The sequence below is a fragment of the Felis catus genome, chromosome C1, assembly GCF_018350175.1.
Source record: "Felis catus isolate Fca126 chromosome C1, F.catus_Fca126_mat1.0, whole genome shotgun sequence".
Taxonomy (NCBI): domain Eukaryota; kingdom Metazoa; phylum Chordata; class Mammalia; order Carnivora; family Felidae; genus Felis; species Felis catus.
Genome location: NC_058375.1, coordinates 198003288 through 198027006, shown reverse-complemented (window position 1 = coordinate 198027006; position 23719 = coordinate 198003288). Strand labels below are relative to the sequence as shown.

The 23719-nt window shown below is 34.5% G+C and overlaps 1 protein-coding gene across 5 annotated transcripts in view; it reads right to left on the bottom strand.

Moving 5' to 3' along the window:
- SPAG16 (sperm associated antigen 16) overlaps positions 1 to 23719 on the bottom strand; it is a 997079-nt gene that overhangs the window by 924969 nt on the left and 48391 nt on the right. For all 5 annotated transcript variants that reach the window (XM_019838629.3, XM_045034448.1, XM_019838628.3 and 2 more), the window contains 3 exons: positions 23566 to 23683; positions 16165 to 16234; positions 10878 to 10987 (listed from right to left, as the gene is read on the bottom strand). In XM_019838629.3, coding sequence (XP_019694188.1) covers positions 10878 to 10987; positions 16165 to 16234; positions 23566 to 23683 — 298 coding nt within the window. The remainder of the gene's footprint in view (positions 1 to 10877; positions 10988 to 16164; positions 16235 to 23565; positions 23684 to 23719) is intronic.

Sequence of the window (23719 nt, the reverse complement as noted above, 5' to 3'; positions counted from 1 at the left end):
ACCTACAAGGAAAGACAGATTAGGTCTGCAGCAGACCTATCCACAGAAACTTGGCAGGCCAGAAAGGAGTGTCAGGATATATTCATTGTGCTGAATCAGAAAAATATGCAGACAAGAATTCTTTATCCAGAAAGTCTGTCATTCAAAATAGAAGGAGAGATTAAAAGCTTCCCAGACAAACAAAAATTAAAGGAGTTCATGACCACTTTTAAGGGGGACTCTCTAAGGGGAGAAAAGATGGGGGAAAAAAAAAGACCAAAAGCAACAATAACTAGAAAGGACCAGAGAACACCACCAGAAACTTCAACTCTACAAGCAACATAATGGCGATAAATTCATATCCTTCACCACTCACTCTAAATGTCAATGGACTCAATGCTCCAATCAAAAGACATAAGGTAACAGAATGGATAAGAAAATAAGATCCATCTATATGCTATTTACAAGACACCCACTTTAGATCTAAAGACACCTTCAGATTGAAAGTAAGGGGATGGAGAACCATCTATCAAGCTAATGGTCACCAAAAGAAAGCCAGAGTAGCCACACTTCTATCAAACAATGTAGACTTTAAAAACTGTAACAAGAGATGGAGACTGGAATTATATCATAATTAAGGGGTCTATACACAAAGAAGATCTAACAATTGTAAACAGTTATGCTCTAAATGTGAAAGCACACAAATGTATAAACAAATTAATCACAAACATAAAGAAACTCATTGATAATAATACCATATTAGTAGGGGACTTCAACACCCCACTTACAACAGTGGACAGATCATCTAAACAGAAAATCAACAAGGAAACAATGGCTTAGAATGACACATTGGACCAGATGGACTTAAAAGATATATTCAGAACATTTCATCCTAAAGTAGTGGAATTCACATTCTTCTCCAGTGCACATGAAATGCTCTCCAGAATAGATCACATACTGCGACAGAAATCAATCTTCAACAAGTACAAAAAGATCAAGATCATACCATGAATATTTTCAGACCACAATGCTATGAAACTTGAAATCAACCACAAGACAAAAATGTGGAAAGAACAAATACTTGGAGACTAAACCATTCTACTAAAGAATGAAAAGGCTAACCAAAAAGTTAAGGAGGAAATTAAAAAGGACATAGAAGCTAATGAAAATAATAACACCACAACCCAAAACCTCTGGGATGGAGCAAAGGCGGTCATAAGAGAAAGTATATAGCAATCCAGGCCTTCTTTAAGAAGGAAGAAAGGTCACAGATATACAACCTGACTTTACACCTTAAATAGCTGGAAAAAGAACAGCAAATAAAACCCCAAACCAGCAGAAGATAGGAAATAATAAAGATTAGAGCAGAAATCAATGTTATCAAAACCAAAAAAAAAAAACACAAAAACAACAACAACAACAACAACAACAACAACAACAACAAAAGTAGAATAGATCAATGAAACCAGAAGCTGGTTCTTTGAAAGAATTAATAAAATTGATAAACCACTAGCCAGTTTGGTCAAAAACCAAAAGGAAAGGACCCAAACAAACAAATAAAATCAAGAATAAAAGAGGAGAGATCACAACCAACACAGAAAAAATACAAATAATAATAAGAGAATATTATGAACAATTAAACACCAATAAAATGGGCAATCTGGAAGAAATGGACAAATTCCTAGAAACATATAAACTACCAAAACTGAAACAGGAAGAAATAGAAAATTTGAACAGATCCATAACCAGTAAAGAAATTGAGGTATTAATCAAAAATCTCCCCAAAAACAAGAGTCCAGGACCAGATGGCTTTCCAGAGGAATTCTACCAAACATTTAAAGAAGATTTAACACCTATTCTCTTGAAGCTGTACCAAAACATAGAAATGGAAGGAAAACTTCCAAACTCTATGAAGCCAGCATTACCTTGATTCCAAAACCAGACAGAGATCCCACAAAAAGGAGAACTATAGACCAATTTCCCTGATGAACATGGACACAAAAATCCTCAACAAGATACTAGCCAACAAGATCCAACAATACATTAAAAAAATTATTCACCATGACCAAGTGGGATTTATACTTGGGATACAGGTCTGGTTCAATATCTGCAAAATAATCAATGTGATACATTGCATCAATAAAAGAAAGGACAAGAACCACATGATCCTCTCAATAGATTCAGAGAAAGTATTTTGACAAAATACAGCACTCTTTCTTGATAAATATCCCTCAAGAAAGTAGGGATAGAAGGATCATACTTCAAGATCATAAAAGCCATATATGAAAGACCCACTGCTAATATCACCCTCAATGGGGAAAAACTGAGAGATTTCCCCTTACGGTCAGGAACAAAACAGGGATGTCCACCCTCACCACTGTTATTCAACATAGTATTGGAAGTCTTAGCCTCAGCAATCAGACAACACAAAGAAATAAAAGGTATCCAAATCAGCCAAGAGGAGGTCAAACTTACATTCTTTGTAGATGACATGATACTCTATATGGAAAACCCAAAAGATTCCACCAAAAAACTGCTGGAACTGATCCATGAATTCAGCAAAGTTTCAGGATATAAAATCAATGCATAGAAATCGGTTGCATTCCTATACACCAGTAATGAAGCAACAGAAAGAGAAATCAAGAAATAGATCCCATTTATAATTGCACCAAAAACCATAAAATACCTAGGAATAAATCTAACCAAAGAGGTAAAAAATCTATACACTGAAAACTATAGAAAGCTTATGAAAGAAATTGAAGAAGACACAAAAAAATTGGAAAAATAGTCCATGCTCCTGGATAGGAAGAAAAAATACTATTAAAATGTCAATACTACCCAAAGCAATCTGCGTATACAATGCAATACCAACCAAAATAATACCAGCATTCTTCACAGAGCTAGAACAAATAATCCTAAAATTTGTATGAAACCAGAAAAGACCCTGAATAGCCATAGCAATCTTGCAAAAGAAAACCAAAGCTGGAAGCAACACAATCCCAGATTTCAAGATTTATTACAAAGCTGTAATCATCAAGACAATATGCCACAAAAACAGACACTCAGATCAATGGAACAGAATAGAGAACCCAGAAATGGACCCACAAACATATGGCCAGCTAATCTTTGACAAAGCAGGAAAGATACCCAATGGAATAAAGAAAGTCTCTTCAGCAAATGGTGCTGGGAAAACTGGACAGCAACATGCAGAAGAATGAACCCTGGAAAACTTTCTTACACCATACACAAAAGTAAATTCACAATGGATGAAAGACCTAAATGTAAGACAGAAAACCATCAAAATCCTCAAGGAGAAACAGGCAAAAACCTCTTTGCCCTCAGTCACAGCAACCTCTTACTCAACACATCTCCGGAGGCCAGGGAAACCAAAGCCAAAATGAACTATTAGGACCTCATCAAAATAATAAGCTTCTTCACAGCAAATGAAACAATCAGCAAAACTAAAAGGAAACCAAAGGAATGGGAGAAAATATTTGCAAGTGACATATCAGATAAAGGGTTAGTATCCAAAATCTATAGAGAACTTATCAAACTCCACACCCAAAAAAACAAATAATCCATTGAAGAAATGGGCAAAAGACATGAATAGACACTTTTCCAAAGAAGACATCCAGATGGCTAACAGACACATGAAAAAATGCTCAACATCACTCATCATCAGGGAAATACAAATCAAAACCACAATGAGATACCACCTCACGCCTGTCAGAATGACTAACATTAACAACTCAGGCAACAACAGATGTTGGCAAGGATGAGGAGAAAGAGTATCTCTTTTGCACTACTGGTGGGAATGCAAACTGGTGCAGCCCCTCGGAAAACAGTATGGAGCTTCCTCAAGAAATTAAAAGTAGAACTACCCTATGACCCAGCAATTGCACTACTAGGTATTTATCCAAGGGATACAGGTATGTTGTTTTGAAGGGACACATGCACCCCAATGTTTATAGCAGCACTATCAACAATAGCCAAAGTATGGAAAGAGCCCAAATGTCCATCAATGGATGAATGGATAAAGAAGATGTGGTATATGTATATACAATGGGGTATTACTCAGCAATCAAAAAGAATGAAATCTTGCCATTTGCAACCACGTGGATGGAACTAGAGGGTATTATGCTGAACAAAATTAGTCAGAGAAAGACAAAAATCATATGACTTCACTCATATGAGGACTTTAAGATATAAAACAGATGAACAAAAGGGAAGCAAAAATAATATAAAATCAGAGAGGGAGGCAAAACATAAGAGACTCTTAAATACAGAGAACAAACAGGGTTGTTGGAGGGTTCGTGGGACAGGGGATGGGCTAAATGGGTAAGAGGCTTAAGGAATCTCATCCTGAAATCATTGTTGCACCATGTGCTAACTAACTTGGATGTAAATTATAAAAAAATAAATAAATTATAGAAAGAAAAGAAACATAAAAAAAGAATGAAGGATAAAAATCATATGATGATCTCAAAAGATGTAAGAAAAGCACTTAACAAGGCTCAACATCCTTTCATGAAAAAAAAATCAATAAATTGGTTAGAGAAAAAATATACCTCCACATAATAAAAGCCATACACAAGAAACCCACAGCTAACATCAGACTAAATTGTGAAAGGTTGAAGGTTTTCTTCTAATATCAGGAACCAGGCAAGGCTGCCCACTCTCATCACTCTTATTCAACATAGTACTTACTGGTGGTCCTAGCTAAAGCAATCAGGCAAGATCAAGAAATAAAAAGCACCAAATGGATTCCTTCTTTCACTGATCAGAGAAAGGGGTCAAGAGTGGAAAGAGACTAGCCGTAGTCCCCAAGCTTCTAGAAAGTCCTTCCACATCCTGAACTTTTCTTACTCCCCCCAGAATACCAGCCCTGCTGTATATATATGTGGGGCGCCTGAGTGGCTCAGTTGGTTAAGCGTACAATTCTTGGTTTCAGCTCAGGTCATGATTTCACAGTTTCCTGAGTTCCAACTCTGCATCTCATCCCTCCTTGAGATATTCTGTCTCTTTCTCTCTCTGCCCCCCCACTTGTATTCTCTCTGTCTTTCTCAAAATAAATAAACCTTAAAAAAAAAGATGTGTACTGCCATCTAAATATTTGACTCATTTACTCAAGGTAAAGAGACAGAGACCCTCTGTCTCTTGGCAACATCTCATTTCTTCCTTTTGCTTTTGCCTCCCCCCCACAACCCGCCCTTGGTTTAATCCTATTCTGCAATTCAAATTTCTATTTTTGTGTTGAGCTTGCTCCTTTCTTTCATATTGAAAAGATGACATTGCCCCCAAAGCCAAAAGCAAATGAGAATTGAAAAGCATCCAAATAGGAAAAAAAAATAAAATTACTTTATTTGCAGGTGAAATGATCTTATTTATATATAAACCCAAAAGACTCATTGAAAAACAGAACTAATCAACAAGTTCAGTAAAGATTCAGAATATAAAATCAAAATACAAAAAGTCAATTGTGTCTCTATACACAAACAATAAAATGAATAAATAAATGAATAAAGAATGCAATCCCATTCACAATAGCATAACAAAAAATAAAATACTTAGGAATAAATTTAATCAAGGAAGTGAAAGATCTGTACAATGAAAACTACAAAACATTGATGAAAGAAACTAAGGAAGACACAGATATTCTGTTCCCAAGTACTGAGAAGAATTAATATTGTTAAAATGCCCATACTACCCAAAGCCATCTATAGATTCAATATAACCTCTATCAAAATTCTAACAGCATTTTTCACAGAAATAGAAAAAAAATCCTAAAATTTGTATAAAACTGCAATGACGCAAATAGCCACAGCAATCCCAAGAATAAAAGAACAAAGGTGAAGTATCACACTTTTGATTTCAAAGCATACTACAAAGCTACAGTAATCAAAACAGCATAGTACTGACATAAAAATAGACACATAGACTACAGGAACAGAATAGAGAGCCTAGAAATAAACTCCCATATATGCAATCAACTAGCATTTTACAAGGAACCCAAGAATATTCAATGGGGAAAAAAAAGTCTCTTTAATAAATGGTTTTAGGAAAACTGGATAACCACATACAGGAAATTAAACTGTATACTCATCTGACACTATTCATAAAAACTAACTCAAAATTGATTAAACTTCAGACCTGAAACCATGAAACTCCCAGAGAAAACATAAGAAAAAGCTTCTTAACATTGGTCTTGCCAATGATTTTTTGGATATGACATCAAAAGCACAAGAAACAAAAGCAAAATCAAGTGAGACTACATTAAAAAGCCTCTGAACAGCCAAATACAATCAACAAAATGAAAAGGCAACCTGTGGAATGGAAGAAAACATTCACAAACCACATATCTGATAAAGGGTAAATATCTAAATATATGAAGAACTCATACAGCTCAGTTACAAAAATAAATAAATAACTCAATTAAAATGTGGGCAAATGTATAGAATATATATTTTTCTAAAGAACACATACAAATAGCCAACAGGTACTTGAAAAGATTCTCAACATCATTAATCACCAGGAAAATGGAGATCAAAACCACAATGCAATACCATCTCCTACTTGTTACAATGGCTATCACCAAGAAGACAACAGACAATAATTGTTAGTAAGGATTTGGAGAAAAGGGAACACTTGTGCACTGTGGATGAGAATGTAAACTGGTCCAGCCACTATGAAAAATAGGATGAAAATTTCTTCAAAAAAATACAAATAGGGGCACCTGGGTGGCTCAGTCAGTTAAGTGACCAACCTCGGCCCAGGTCATGATCTCATGGTTTGTGAATTCGAGCCCCACATCGGGCTCAGAGCCTGGAACCTGCATCTGCTTCTGTGTCTCCCTCTCTCTCTGCCCCCCCGCCACTGATGCTCTGTCTTTCTCTGTCTCAGAAATAAATAAACATAAAAATTTTAAAAATAAAATAAAAATAGAACTACCATATGAAGCAACAACTCTACTTCTGACATATACCAAAAGGAAATGAAAACAAGATCTTGAAAAGATATCTGCACTCCCTGTTCATTACAGCATTTTTCATAATAGGTAAGGTATGAAAACAACCTAGGCCTCTGTCAATAGATTAATGAATAAACAAGATGTGGTGTACACACACATCCACACACTCACACACACACACACAATGGATTAGCATTCAGATATAAGAGAGGAGGACATTCTGCCATTTGTCACAACATAGATGGGTCTTGAGAAAATCATGCTAAGTGAAATAAATCAGACAGAAAAAAAATACTGTATGATATAATTTATATGTGTGAATCTAAAAAATAAAAAACTCATAGAAGCAAAGAGTAGAATGGTCTTTGGGGCTGGAGTAGGGATATTGGGGAGATGTTGATCAAAGAAAGGGTACAAACTTATAGGGAAAAATTAAGAGAAATACCAGTAAAAAGGAATTCACTTTATTTTGCACTTTAGCATTTTTGTAAGACCCAAATTTTCTATCATGTTGTAGGTATTATGTTAAAAATTTTAATGCACTTAAAAAATATATACTATGCATAAATATTTAATGTATTTGTACTATATTTTAGTAGCTTTTTCTCATACAAAAAGTCAACCCTGCTAATGTAGTCTTACAAGCCATAAGCACTTAGTGAATGAATCAACAAATCATTTTTAAGTATAACTACTACCTTAAAGAGAATGCCTATGCCATTAGAAGATGAAAATGTTGGGGCACTGGGTGGCTCAGTCAGTTGAGCGACTGACTTTGGCTCAGGTCATGACCTCATGGTTTGTGAGTTCGAGCCCCGTGTTGGGCTCTGTGCTGACAGCTCAGAGCCTGGAGCCTGCTTCCGATTCTCTGTCTCCCTCTCTCTCTGCCCCTCCCCACTCATGCTCTGTTTCTCTGTGTCTCAGAAATAAATAAACATTAAAAAAAATTTTTTTAAAAAGAAAATGTTCCCTTATCCATGAATTCAGCAAAGTCACAGGATATAAAATCAATGCACAGAAATCAGTTGCACTTCTATACACCAATAATGAAGCAACAGAAAGAGAAATCAAGGAATAGATCCCATTTACAATTGCACCAAAAACCATAAAATAACTAGTAATAAACCTAATTAAAGAGGTGACAAATCTATACACTGAAGACTAGAGAAAGCCTATGAAAGAAACTGAAGACACACACACAAAAAAGGAAAAATATTCCATTCTCGTGAATTGGAAGAATAAATATTGTTAAAATGTCAATACTACCCAAAGCAATCGATATATTTAATGCAACCTCTATCAGAATATCACCAGCATTCTTCACAGAGCTAGAATAAACAATCCTAAAATTTGTATGGAACCAGAAAATACCCCCAAATAGCCAAAGCTATCCTGAAAAAGAAAACCAAAGCTGGAGGCATCACAATCTTGGACTTCAAGCTGTATTACAAAGCTGTAATCATCAAGAAAATATGGTACTGGCATAGATACTTAGATCAATGGAACAGAATAGAGAATCTAGAAATGGACCCAGAAACATAAGGCCAACTAATCTTTGACAAAGTAGGCAAGAATATCCAATGGAATAAAGACAGTCTCTTCAGCAAATGGTGCTGGGAAAACTGGACAGCAACATGCAGAAAAATGTACCTGGACCACTGTCTTACACCATACACAAAAATAAACTCAAAATGGATGAAAGATCTAGATGTAATACAGAAAGCCATCAAAATGCTAAAGAAAGCAGGCAAAAACCTCTTTGACCTCAGCCACAGCAACTTCTTACTCAACATGTCTCCGGAGGCAAGGGAAACAAAAGCAAAAATAAACTATTGGGACTTCATCAAGATAAAAAGCTTCTACACAGCGAAGGAAACAATCAGCAAAACTAATCAGCAAAAAAAAAAAAAAAAAGGAAACCAAAGGAATGGGAGAAAATATTTGCAAGTGACATATCAGATAAAGGGTTAATATCCAAAATCTATAGAGAACTTATCAAACTCAACACTCAAAAAACAAATAATCCACTGAAGAAATGGGCAAGAGACATGAGTAGACACTTCTCCAAAGAAGACATCCACATGCTAACAGACACATGAAAAATGCTCAACATCACTCATCATCAGGGAAATACAAATAAAAACCACAATGAGATACCACCTCACACCTGTCAGAATGACTAACATTAACAACAGATGTTGGCGAGGATGTGGAGAAAGGGGAACCCTTTGCACTGCGGGTGGGAATGCAAACTGGTGCAGCCCCTCAAAAAACAGTATGGAGGTTCCTCAAAAAACTAAAAATAGAACTACCCTATGACCCAGCAATTGCACTACTAGGTATTTATCCAAAGGATACAAGTGTACTGTTTTGAAAGGGCATATGCACCCCAATGTTTATAGCAGTACTCTCGACAATAGTCAAATTATGGAAAGAAGCCAAATGTCCACTGATAGATGAATGGATAAAGATGTGCATATATATACAAGGGAGTATTACTTGGCAATCAAAAAGAATTAAATCTTGCCATTTACAACTACATGGATGGAACTAGAGTGTATTATGCTAAGAAAAATTAGTCAGAGAAAGGTAAATATCATATGACTTCACTCATATGTGGAATTTAAGATACAAAAGAGATGAACATAAGGTAAGGAAAACAATATAAAAACAGGAAAGGGGATAAAACCTAAGAGACTCTAAATATAGAGAACAAACTGAGGGTTGCAGGAGAGGTTGTGGGTTTGGGGATGGGCTAAATAGGCAAGGGCATTAAGGAGGACACTTGTTGGGATGAGCACTGGGTGTCTGTTATATGTAGGGGATGAATCACTGGATTTTACTGGAATCATTATTGCACTATATGCTAACTAACTCGGATGTAAATTTAAAAAAATAAATGAAAGGAAAAAAAAGATGTAAATGTTCCTGATGACAAGCACCACCATCATACTGAAAATCCTTAATCCTAATTTATTTTTCTTTATTCAGGTGCTTTATATGAACCCAGACCTAACAATCTCTGTAGAGATAAACAAAGGTCACCCAAATGAGAAGAATAACTACTTATCGACAGCAAGAGAGTCATCCACCACCACTGCTTGCATTTGGCAGAGATTCAAAGGCAGGTAGAGGAGTGGGAAAGCTTTATGGTGGCAAAAAGGGAAGGTCCATCCCAATGGGAAGTTGTCATATATTTTAGAACTCAAAGGTAACAATGATGTACTTTGTAAGAAAATTAATTACGTCAGCTAGAATTTCATGCAATTTTCATGACAAGAAATTAAACTCCTTACAGGTTTTATGTACTTTTCTCTCTTCCTCATTTTTGATCTCTTTGACCAGATACTTTTTTTCCATTTATTATTATTTTTTTTTCATTTAAATACAGGTTAGTGAACATATAGCGTACTAATGGTTTCAGGAATAGAATTTAGTGATTTACCACTTACCCGTAACACCCAGTGCTCATCCTGACAAGTGCCATTTTTCTTCAATCATTACAGAAGTTTTTCACTATCAGCCCAATTGCAAAGCAAAGGCACTCAGATCTAAGGAGATTCCTAAATGGGGCATAATTCTTTACATTCTACTTTTAAAGAAGACTAAGTAAAGTTTAAAGTTATACTATTAGGGAAGAAATAAGGGACTATGTGGGAGTTATTTCTTTGGACAGAGTAAGCAGAAAACTGACTAGGTAAGCGCACATGCCTGTGATTATATTGGGGTGCGTGGCAGCATTCACTGAGCTGTCTCTGCCACCAGTAAGCATATGTCCCTCACATATTAGTAACATTTAAGAACTTTGGGGCTTGATATACATAACCTCTAAATTCCTCTTCCAGTAAAATAATGATACCATATGAGTTCATGGATCTGAAGATCTGAGAGTTAAGTATGATTTAATGGAAATAACAACAAAAAGCCATACCTTTGTATTATCTTTTATCTTTGTGTTACTTTTGTTTTTCTCCCTGGCTTCACGAAGACCTTTCTGAGTAGGACCTTCCAGTGCATTTTCTTTTTCACGCTTAGGAACAACTACAAGATAACACAATTTATTCTTAGTATCTATACTGTCTTGCAATGATAAATACAATTTTAATCAAAATATGAAAGCCAAAGTCATAATGATACATGTGTTTTTTAAAGTATTGTACTAGTAATATTGAAATAATACCAAAGTGTTCTTTTAATTTTTTTTAATGTTTCATTTATTCTTAGAGCACAAGTGGCAGAGGGGCAGAGTGAGAGAGGGACCCAGAATCAGAAGTAGGCTCCAGGCTCTGAGCTGTCAGCACAGAGCCCGATGTGGGGCTTGAACTCACAAGCCATGAGATCATGACCTAGGCCAAAGTCAGATGCTTTACCAACTGAGCCACCCAGGTGCCCCATTACCAAAATGTTTTAAGTCAAGTGTCAAATTCATTTCCCCAAAATTCAGGGTGTGATTACTACAAGGTCAGTTAAATGGCATGATAAGCCAGTTAGAGAGCATAGTAGCCAATCTCCAGTTACATTATTTCCAAATTCCTGTCATGAGATTTCATGTGTATATGAATAAAGTTGAAGAGGGTCAAAGGAGTGAATGGCAAACAATGACAAAATATCCTTTGTGGAATTGGGTAATAAATAACAGATTTTTAGAAGAATATTGCATTAACAAAATATTATTCTTCATGCTTCTCAAGTTGAAAAAAAAACAGAAAGGAAAATAATTGGGTAATTTTCCAATGTAGTTGTAACATTAGTCTCCAAACTCTCCTGGACATAAAGAGAACAGTCCTAAAAAAACCACCTGGGGGAAAAATAAAAGTGACAGGGAAAGTCTCTTTCTTTTATACATCTTTCCATATACATATGCACATTTACATATACATAATTTCTCTCTATATTTTTAAACAGGAAAATGACTGCAAATAAATTAATACAGTTACAATCATTAACTCATAACTAAAAGAAATAACTAAGTGTTCTAAATTATAACACTAGATTTATAACAGAGAAAAGATGAACACAAAAATATCTGGATGAGTCAAGGCTCTCAAAGAATTCTTAAGGCAAGGAAGCACATAGCTGGCATTTAGATTCTTTCCTGATATAATTCTTTCTACTCAGTACCAGTTTCAGACAAAGGAGAAAATCTCCAAAGCAACTTGGACAATAACCTAAAAACAGAATATTGAATAACATAGTTCTACATGAAACCACTAAAAAGACTTCAAAACACTTGAGTATCCAGACTGCCTGTTCTCCCTGATGGTGCTAAAAGTTAGAGCCCCATCTGGGAAGTGTAAGTGGGGGTTGGGGGAGGGATGGGGGAGGGGCAGGAGGGAAGGCAGCAATTATGGCTCACTGACATTAAGGAAAATTTTTCACTTCCAGTTCTCTTTTATTGTATTTTCCTTTTCAATACCCAAGAATGATATCCTGATCATGATAATAATTTAAAATAATAATAATTAGCATTTATGCCTCACTGATCTTCTACTATATGACAGCCACTGGTCTAAACAATTTGCATGTATTATTTCATAATACAAGTTGATCAGGCAATCAGAGAGGTGACAGAGTCTGCCATGACACTGCCAAATGCTAAGACCAGAAGCTTAGAGAAAGGTACTGAAAGCCCCATATCTAAAACTAGAATGCATGTTTATGAACAGTGTAAAATTATTCAGTACAGAATATAAGGAATTAACTTTATTCAGGTAGTTGGGATTATACAATTAAAAGAAAGTATTTCATCATGTTGTGTTGAAATTTATTCCTTTTTTACCAAAAGCCACTTATCACGTATCAAAATATAAACAAACTTGGTCTTCAAAGTAACTTAGAAAAACATGCACCGTGTTCATTTATAAATTAGGTTAAATAGCAGAATATAATTTCATAAAGAAGTTATCAGTAAACCATGAGTTTATTTTAATAGAGATGCCAAGGATAAAGAACACAAACTGTTAGAGTAGAATGGAGTATTAGAGATTAATTGTTACAACTATCAACTCTGCACGAAATTCCTCAACCTTTAAGCCTTCTTATATATATTGGTCTTCACACATTTTAGTCATTTGGGAAGTTAAAGTTCCAGAGGCTGTGATAGTCTGACACTATCCCTTCATATTTATAACTGACTGCATTCTTAAAAGTTATTTACAGATGGAAACAAGTATATTTTTTTTAATTTTTTTAATGTTTTATTTGTTTTTGAGAGAGCGAGAGAAAGAGACAGAGCGCAAGCAGGGAGGGGCAGAGAGAGGGAGACACAGAATCTGAAGCAGGTTCCAGGCTCTGAGTTGTCAGCACAGAGCCCCACATGGGTCTCAAATCCATAAACCATGAGATCATACATGACCTGAGCTGAAGTCAGATGCTTAACTGACTGAGCCATCCAGACACCCTGGAAACAAGTAATTTTATCTTAACAAAAATATATATCCTTTGTAAAAAAAAATGCAATAAGGAAAAAATGTAGAAAAAAATCACATCATGCAAATTATGTATATATTTTGGTGTGCATCACTTTTATTTGCATATATTTAATAGCTATGACCTTTTACTATATAAATGTTCTTATTTTTTTAACATTTTATTAACTTTATGATGTGAGCATTTTCTTATGCATCATTTTTAAAGACTTTCTAGTTGCATGATCAGCCATATTTAAACATTCACCTGTGGTTAATAGGATTGTTTACACTGTTTCTTTAATATAGATATGACTACAATAAATATCTTTGTTCATAGTATCTTTAGGAATCATTGAGCATAGCTAGTATTTCTTTAACTTAAAATATTTGAAAGTAACTACTGAATCAAGGCTAAGAAAAAAAATTTCAAATATAAGAACGCTATTTCTTTCTCTTAAGCTTTAACCATTGAACACAATGAATAGTCATCTGTAAATAATAGGATGTCATATTTATTAAGAAAATTCACTGTTTTGCAGTCTTTCTATATTTCAGAGTTTCCATCATTTTTTAAAATCAAATTTACTGAGGTACAATTTACATACAATAAAATGAACACATTTTAAATATAGAATCGGGTAAGTTTTGACAAAGATAAACCAGCATATAACCACCACCAAAATAGAGATATAGAACATTTGCACCACTCCCAAAATTATTTTCTTATGTTAGCATTACCATTTATAAGGTATGTACGATAATTTTTGTTTTTACAAGGCATTTTTCTTTTAAGGAAATTAAAAATAAAAAATATATATCTTAACCAGAATTTAACATTCCTAAATCTCTGCATTCAATCCCAGAGATCTGAGTTTTCTTCTGACCAAGGAAAGTCCTTTAGTATTTCCCACACTTTAGAATGATTTGCAACAAAATCTTTTAGCTTTCACTTAAATTAAAATGTCCGTATGTCTTTCTTTCACCCTATTTTTTAAGGATATTTTACTGGACATAGAATTCTGAATTAAAAATTTTCCACATTTGAAAACTGTCATTTCTTTGTGTCTAGCCTCTAATATCTCTGACAAGAAATCAGCCTTTGTTACATTACTGTTCTCTTGTATGTAATATGATTTTTTTCTCTTGCTGCTTTAGAGATTGTCTCACTTAAATTTTCAAGAGTTTGAATATGATGCATCCAGGATTGATTATCTTTGGGTTTACAGTTAGCTGCTTTTGGGGGAGTTGATGTTATCAAATTTAGAAACATTTAGGTCATCTTTTGTTTAAATATTTTTATGTCCCATTCGTGTTCTTCTCTCCTTTGGGACTGCAATTTCACATCTGTTAAATAGGCGTATTTCCCTTTAATTTTTTTCTCTAGTCATCAGACTAAGTTTTAACTGATGTCTCTTAAATTCACTGACGTTTCTGTCATCTTCAATCTGTTGTGAACTATAAAATTTCCATTTAAATTATCATATTTCTCAATACTAGAATTTAATTTTTTTTTGGTTTCTATGTAACTGCTAAGATTTCCTATCTCTTCACTTATTAATGTCATATTTTTCTTTAATTCCTTGATAATATTCAAAATAGTTGCTCTAGCATTTTTATCAGCCAAATTCAACATCTGGGCCATCTTGGTGTACGTTTCCACTTACTGATTTTTATCTTGATTGTGGGCCACCTTTTCCTGTCTCTATAATATACATAGAAAACTTAAATTACATACCGGGCAGTATAGATGACAGGTTACCAAGGCTCAGGACAACTGCCTTCCTTTAAAGGGTATTCATTTTTGTTCTAGCACGCAGTTTAGTTTTTTGATGATCACCTTGAAATTCTAGGCTTAATTTTCTACTTTGTTAAGGTGGATCCATGGAAAGCCCTACATTTTCCCCAAGGCTCTCTAACTTACAAGATTCAAACTCAAACTCTATCTCCCTTAGAAATTCTATGTAAGCTTTGTTTGGGGTTTTATAATAAAGGGCAGTACAAGTGTTATGCTAATATGGTTAATACGTTAATATGATTATGTTAAACATTAATATGGTATTAACAAGGAGTTAAAGAGTAAAGAGGTCTCTTCATCCAGATATGACCAGAACTCCAATGTCACCATACCTGTTTGATTTCTAGAATCCTTTTTCCCCTCTTAGGCCTTTAAAATCTCCTCACAGTTAAGTCTTGGGTATTCTTACATGTATACCCGCTATCAACTAAAAGACTCAGTAAACTCCCTCATAAATTGGGTCACTGCTTATTGCAGCTCCCTTTTTATCTGGTGCACTTTCCTGGGACAGTGTGAACGATGTATAATCTTTGCCTTTTCAGTTCTTCAGGACTGGCATGCTCTTCTTGACCTCTACCTGCATGGAATTTGGTTTGGAAACTGCCCCAGGCACAAAGCCATAGTCATAGCGGATCTCAACTTATAAATTTTTCTTCTATCACTTCTTATCTCCTTCTGTGACTTGTGCTGTTTCCCAAAGGCTAAAAGTAGCTGCCCTATAAATAGTCTAGTTGAAGAGTTTTTTCATTAAAAGAAGGTTAGTCTGGTACCAGCTACAGCATCATGGTCAGAAACACAAGCCCTCCCATTATAGTTTCCTCATATTTTTATCTGAAATTAGTTATACAGTACCATATCCATATTCCCTCTTGATCTTGTCATTAGCATTTTAATTTGTGAAATAGTTACCATATCATTTATTCACTTTTAATTATCTCCAGAATTTTGAGCTCTGATAAGATTAAAAAATCACCAACTGATATTAAATTAGTTTTATTACATTTTATTTTTACCTCTAATTTCAGAAGCATGGTAATTATGCCCCATTTCCATATTCTTCAATGTTGCTTGAAGCCCAGAAATCTAAAAAATGAAATCCAAAGATATGGGGTTATATCTTTGTATATACACAAAATGACTCAAAAAGAGTTGAATAAATAGTGTTTAAATACTGCCTGAAAGATATAAAAATATTAATTTCTCTTGGATTAATGCCTATATATTTAAATAATTAAACATGAATTATAACAAAAGAAAAATATAATTTTAAATTCAATTCAGTGGGTAATTATTAGGTATCCATTATAAATAAACAACTGAAACATTTATTTCATAGCATAGTTTCCTGAATCAAGAATACTCATTCCACACTTTGAATGATAATTATTCAGTACTCTACTTTGAGAGAAATTTCTTCTCTGTTGAAATTGCTTCACAACAACTTAATTCATCTTTCTGTGTAGAAAAGATGAGGTAAGTATTAGTTGAGAAGTAAAATATGAAGAGACTATTGTTTTTCTTGAAACTCTTAACTCATTTTCCGCCCACAGACATTCCTTGTTTTATTAAACATGTTTCATAATTAAGAAAATTTGTTAATTTGGAGGCATATAATCTACCTATATTTCCTGAACAATAGACTTGAATTAAAAATTCAACCTTAAAGAGCTTTCTTGTCCCTCATTGTATATGATTATATCAACACAAAATACCATCTATTTAATTATATGCAGATACACATATTTTCCTACTATTACTGAGTAATAATATTTCTTTAATAGAAAACAGCAGATAATCGTAATCTATAGATTAGTGCTCATAAAATGCCTGGGAGAAATAAAAAGGTAAAAAAAATTGTATCTATTCTTGAATGCCAAATGGATTATTAAGTTTTTAAATACACTTACTTGGAATAGTATAAGATTTACATAAAAGTTGTAATGTAATAGAGAGCTCTTATATACCCTGCACCCTATTTCCCATTAATATCATACATTACCATAGTATGTTTGTCACAAGTAATGAGACAATATTGATACATTAACAGAATTCCATAGTATGTTCTAATTTCATTATGGTTTTTCAAATACATGTTTTCTATTCCAAGAGCTTATACAGGACACTTTACATTTAGTCATCATGTCTTATTTGCTTCCTCTGGACTAGTACAGTTTCTCAGACTTTCCTTCACTTTGAAGATCTTGACAATTTTGAGGAGTACCGATCAGGTAATATTTTGGAGAATATCCATTCTTTTGGGGTTGTCTAATGTTTTCTCATGGTTAGACAGGAGTTATGGGTTTTGAAGAGGAAGACTGCAGAGTAGAAGTGTCATTATTAGCTCATTATTTAGCAACATGATTAAAAATTAACGATGTTATTCTTGATCACCTTCCTGAAATGGTATTGTCTAGGTTTCTCCATTGTAAAATTACTTTTTCTTCCATTTCCACTGTACTTGTGGAAGCAAGTCATTGTGTATAGGCAACAACAGATGAGGTGTTAAGCTCTACCTCCTTGAGGAAAAGATTATTTACATATGTCATTTGGGATTCCTCTTTGAGAGAAATATTTTTCTTCTCCTCCATTTACATACTCACCCATTTATTTATATTACTATGAACTCACAGATAATTATTTTATACTCTGTGTTATAATCTATTTTGTTGCTCAAATTGTTCAAAATTTGACCGTTGGGAGATCTTTCAGGATGATTCATGTAATGACTATGACTCCATTTGTTGATGTTTGACTGCCAACAGTTTTTAATCCTTACTTCCTACTTCCCTTAGTGCCCTACATCTTAGAAAACTGATATCAAAGCCTGGATGCTTCCTCCTTTGGCACTGATGGGAGATTCAAACCATATAATCCCATTATCCCACATAAGGACCCTCATCCTACTTCCAAACCCTAACCACAACAAAAACCCTAAGCCAGTCTCCTTCCTTTTATTCTCTGAAGACATTTCAGACCTGCATGGTAAGGCATATGCTGCTTTCCCTAGAGAGCTCAATTATGTAAGTAAAAAAAGTTTTCATACCCTCTGTGTGTGCTGTGTGTATAGCACAATCAGTTTCAACATCCAAACCAAATTTGATTCTTGGTCCATTTACTTCCAGAGGTGCCCACAACAGTAACAGTTTCTTTGTCCCTTGACATACCCCATTGTTATGTTAAGTATTTTCTTTCTCTCTCTTCTTTCTTTCTTTTTTCCTTCTTTCTTTCTCTCCCTCCCTCTCTCTTTCTTTTCTTTTTTTCCTTCTTTTCTTTTCTTTTCTTTTCTTTTCTTTTCTTTTCTTTTCCTTTCTTTCACCGTCTGATCATTTCCTAACATTCTAGCTCAACAACATGGGCCAAATGTTCCAGGTGCATTTCGTATTTTCCCTGCCCAGCCCTACTTCCATCTGTTGGAGGATGGTATCAAAACAGATATTTAGGGGTGCCTGGATTGTTCAGTCCATTAAGTGTCCAACGTCAGCTCTGGTCACGATCTCATGGTTCATAAGTTTGGGCCCCACGTCAGGCTCTGTGCTGACAGCTCAGAGCCTGGAGCCCGCTTCAGAATCTGTGTGTGTGTGTGTGTGTGTGTGTGTGTGTGTGTCTCTGCCCCTCCCCCCCTCATGCACACATACGCTCTCTCTCTCTCTCTCTCAAAAGTAAATAAACATTAAAATATTTTTTAAAAAGAAATAGATTTCAATGCACTGGGTATACTCATTTGCTATTGGAGTCTCATTACTTCTAGATCCTCTCAGCAAGCAGACCTAAAAACATATACATTTATTTTATATAATATCTCCTGATATTATATTATATTAATATTATAGTAAATATAAATATTAATATATTTACTTTCACTCTATTAAATGTTATTTATAATATATTTATATTGTTATATTATAATAAATATAAATAATAATATGTTATATATTATATTACAGCCCTATGAACCAAAAGAAGATAAAATGCAACTTATTTTACATATATAGTAACAAATTATATTTTATATATTTTCAATCATGGGACTGTAATTCAGAATTTTGAACATTTTCACGTAATTTTATAAAACAAAACAATTAAATTAGAAGTTTTTCTGTAAGATTTCAATAAATTTAAAACAGTTGCTATATTATAACCTGAAGAATTTGAGAACACATATTTATTAGATTTTTGTCAGCTCACAGTATACTTTTACTCCTTTATATACAAACTGAATATCATTAAAAAATTCTAAATTCTAATCCTTCTTGCAAAGTATTACAGAACTCTATATGTTTAAAGAGAAAGATAGTGAGCTAAATGTTCACTAAGATAAGGTTTTTAAGAAAGTGATGATTAGGAATCCAGATAAAAATTATAACATACTTCTTACTGCTCTAAGGTCACATCCTAAGTTTTGGTTAGAAGTGACTTCTCAGAGCATCACTGAAATAAAGCAGACACTGAAAATAAAGACATAACCAAAAAGTAAGCATAAAAGTTGATGCATCTTCCATGTTAGATCATAGAGGAACTTTGTATACATTTTAATATATGTTTATTTTCAAATATTTTTAATAAATTCATTCTACAACCTCATGACACACTAATAGATTCAAGTTAAAAGGTTAATCCAATTGGGGTGCCTGGGTGGCACAGTCAGCTGAGCGTCCGACTTCGGCTCAGGTTGTGATCTCACAGCTCGTGAGTCCGAGTCCCGCATCGGGCTCTGTGCTGACAGTTCAGAGCCTGGAGCCTGTTTCAGATTCTGTGTCTCCCTCTCTCTCTCTCTGCCCCTCCCCCACTCAAGCCATGTCTCTGTCTCTCAAAAATAAATAAACATTAAAAAAATTTTTTTAAAGGTTAATCCAAGGCTCTATACCCCAAGGTATACCTGATAGTAATATTCCAACAGGAAAAAAAACAAAAACAAAAACAAAGACTTGTGGATAATAAATCATTTTCTTGAGGAAACATTCCCAAAAAGGTTCAGCTCATTAAATAGTAACCTTGGATCATTCTCCAAAGAGAAAGATGATAAAACTGAGACTATATTGTCTGTTCTAATTTGGAGAATGTGTTAATTGATCCTAGGACTAGACTGGTGTAAGAAATATCTGACAGTCATTTTGGTGATTTAGCACCTTGCATTCATAAATTGTGTGTCCATCTTTCTCTATAGATAGCAAATATTTATTCATCCTTTCTTATAACTAGGATACTAACAATACTGCATAGGCTACATCAATCACGTCCCATTTTGGATCTTGAAAAAAATATGATTATTAATGATACCTTATGATAACAGGTATAGATTGGACTGCTTAGGACAAATGAGAATACAGAGTAACCAATAAAGTAGTAGAGGACAGGATTCATCCCTACCACTCCCAATCCTTGTTCATCCAATAGAACAAGGAAGTATAAAAGTATCTATGCCTGAGAGGGAGAAGTAAGAATTCACATATGAGTGACCTATTTCACCTCTCAAGCTACAAATCCAAGTGTGGCTAATTGGAAGAAAATTAGCTTTTCAGTGAAAAGCCAGATAATTCAAAGATACTCCAAGTACAGACTAAATTTGCTCCTTGCTTCTCAGAGAATAATCTAGGAAAATTGACAGTCCCTTAAAAAGACCTTCATATTTTGAATGGTGATGTAGAAATATAATATTCTTCAGGTAGTGTCTGAAAGTTGATTGAAGATGGTATGTCTCTGTACGTGGACCTTAAGTGGTTTCCAGATTGCCCACAGTTTGAATTAGCAGAATAGGGAAATCAGAAGTCTCAACTTGTCTCAGTGAGATACATGAAAATGTTACCATTTGAAGCATGTAACCAGAAAAAAGATGAGAGTCATGACAATGAGGCTATAGATGTTAAGGATCTCACAGATGCTGTGGCAGAGGTCATGGATTTAGCAAGGTATGTTAGGTTCACACTTTAAAGAACCACATAGAACCATGCACCTCAACACCAGCAGTATGACCAAAACCAGTTACACAACACTAGCAAGTGAAGGCCAAGCATGTAGTCTTCACGTCATATGGATACATAATGTCCCTTGTTGTAGGAGCCATCTTGCGAAGAATGAGGAGATGTGATTTGAAGACAAAAAAAATTAACACTGATAAGTTTCAGCTGAACAATTAATATACCATTCAGATACTGTGTGGTAAATCCAAAGAGACTATTTTAACCCAGGAAGATCTGGATAGTCTTTAATAGCAGGTTCTTTTTTCTTTGTCTATAGTAGGGGTAGGGGTTCAGAGACAAAATAAAATAGCTTGCAGATAATACAGTTCTTTGCTAATATGAACAGTGTTGTGGAAAATTGAACCCTGCCTCATTAGGGATAGTGATTTAATTTTTTAAACAAGTTTTCACTTTAGATACATATCAAACATAAGGCAAGTAATTTGATCTCTGTTTAATAGGTAAGAAAAATACGTAAGATATAGAAGCAAAATAACCTAAATGTTCACATGGCTACTGTGCAGCACAGATGGGACTCATCCCTACCACTCCCAATCCTTAATTCTTCTAACTAAACCAGTAAGAAACAATCTGAAACTTAAAGAGTATATGTGGCCTGAATATGTTCTCAAAATGGCCTTTGATCTAAACTCAGAAATTCATCTCATATTTATTTTTTATAAAATTTGGGTTTTTCCTGCATGGAGCCAGACACTGGGCTCGATCTCATGACTATGAGATGATGACCTGAGCCAAAATTAAGAGTCAGATGAGCCACCCAGGTGCCCCAAATTCATCTCATATTAAAGATAGGGGAACTGATGGCCTCTTCAGGAGGATAACTTAGCCCTAATTACATGTAAGTGTAGATCCAGGGCTGGACAGGTTGCAGATGTAGAAATTAACAATCTAGAGAACAGTGTAGGCACTTGCCAGCATGGATGTCTGGAAGGCCCTGGTATCCTTGAATGATGAAATTCAGTATGAATGGTCTGTCAGAGGTGTCAAAGTATACATGGTCTCTTGGAAATATATGGCCAGATCACTGATGGATCCCCCACCCAGAGAAGGATAATAGTGAGATAAACATGAGAAGAGGGAATAAGGAGAGTCAGATGAGTAAATCTAATTTGAACCTGTGGCAGGATAAGAAGTAGAAGCAACCAAATCTAGCTTGAAGTACTCCAAGATGTAGACTTGTGCCTTTTATCGGGAGGCTGAGGAGAAAGGTTAAATGTAAAGGAGCAAGGAGATAAAATTCTGAAGGTTTTACATATAATGCCATAAAAATGTAAATTATATGAAACTCCTTTTATGCAATATTACCAATAATACAATTCAGACATTCAAGAATACAAAATTAAAATTCAAGCACAAAGAAGCATGGAGACACAAGTAGTGTTTTGCATTTTAGTAGCTAAGAATTACACTCAAGAACAGAAAAAATACAACTCGATTAAATCATGTCTTAACAATAAAATCATTCAAGGAATAATATAACCATCATACAAGCTATTGTAGCTTCTGAAAGTTTGGCCAAAAATGAAAATCTCCAGAAAACAATAAAAGAATGTTAAGCATAGTTGCACTTTTATATTTTCTAATAAACTGTTACATATTTTTTAAGTGGCCCATAAACATTTTGTTTTATCTTTCTTGAATTCTATACCAGACATTCCTATCACTGTCCCAGGCCTATGTAAAAACCCCACCAGGAAGAATGAAAAAGGATGTCAATAGTAGAAATCACTAAAAATTGAGTCAGTAACCAGGTGTGTCAAATATTCACTTGGGGGTAAATTCCAGGGAGTTTTTATTCATTATCTCATATAAGTTTAACAACAATATTTTTAAAAGGCAGATCATTGTGGCTATACTTTATATATAAGAAATCTGAGTTGAAAGCATCTAAGGTCCGTATTCATAATGTCAAAGTTGGCATTTAAATCCAAGTTTGACTACATTGGCTGAGTTTCTTCCTCTAACCATACTTTAATAATCTATAAATTTATTTTAATTCAGTAAAGTTTCGGGGCACCTAGGTGGCTCAGTCGGTTAAGCGTTCAACTTTGGCTCAGGTCATGATCTCATGGTTCTTGAGTTTGAGTACCACGTCAAGCTCTGTGCTGACAGCCTAGAGCCTGAAGCCTGTTTCAGATTCTGTGTCTCCCTCTCTCTCTGCCCCTCCCCCACTCATACTGTCTCTCTCTGTCTCTCTCTCAAAAATAAAAAAATAAACATTAAATTAAAAAAAAATAATGTTTAGCTTAATAATAATCTTTATAGGTTTAAAACAAACAAAATAACTTTTATGAATATTGCCAAATGAATCATTTTTACAACATAATTGTTGAAGAAAACCTTTTTAAATTTATCTCAGAAACCAATATTCCTACTTATATTATTGAAAACTAAATGGTTAAAATCATTTTGAGGTAGTTTTCATGGCTTCTTTACCTGCCCAACTGCTCTGTCTCTTTCCAGAGAGGTCAGCATTTTCTGCTTCAGTAAAGTGTGGTGCTTCTCATGTAACACCCTTATAGTTGGTTCATAAGATGCATAATGTAACTTCAACCTATGAAAAATAAAGGGCATTTAAAGGGTAATTGAG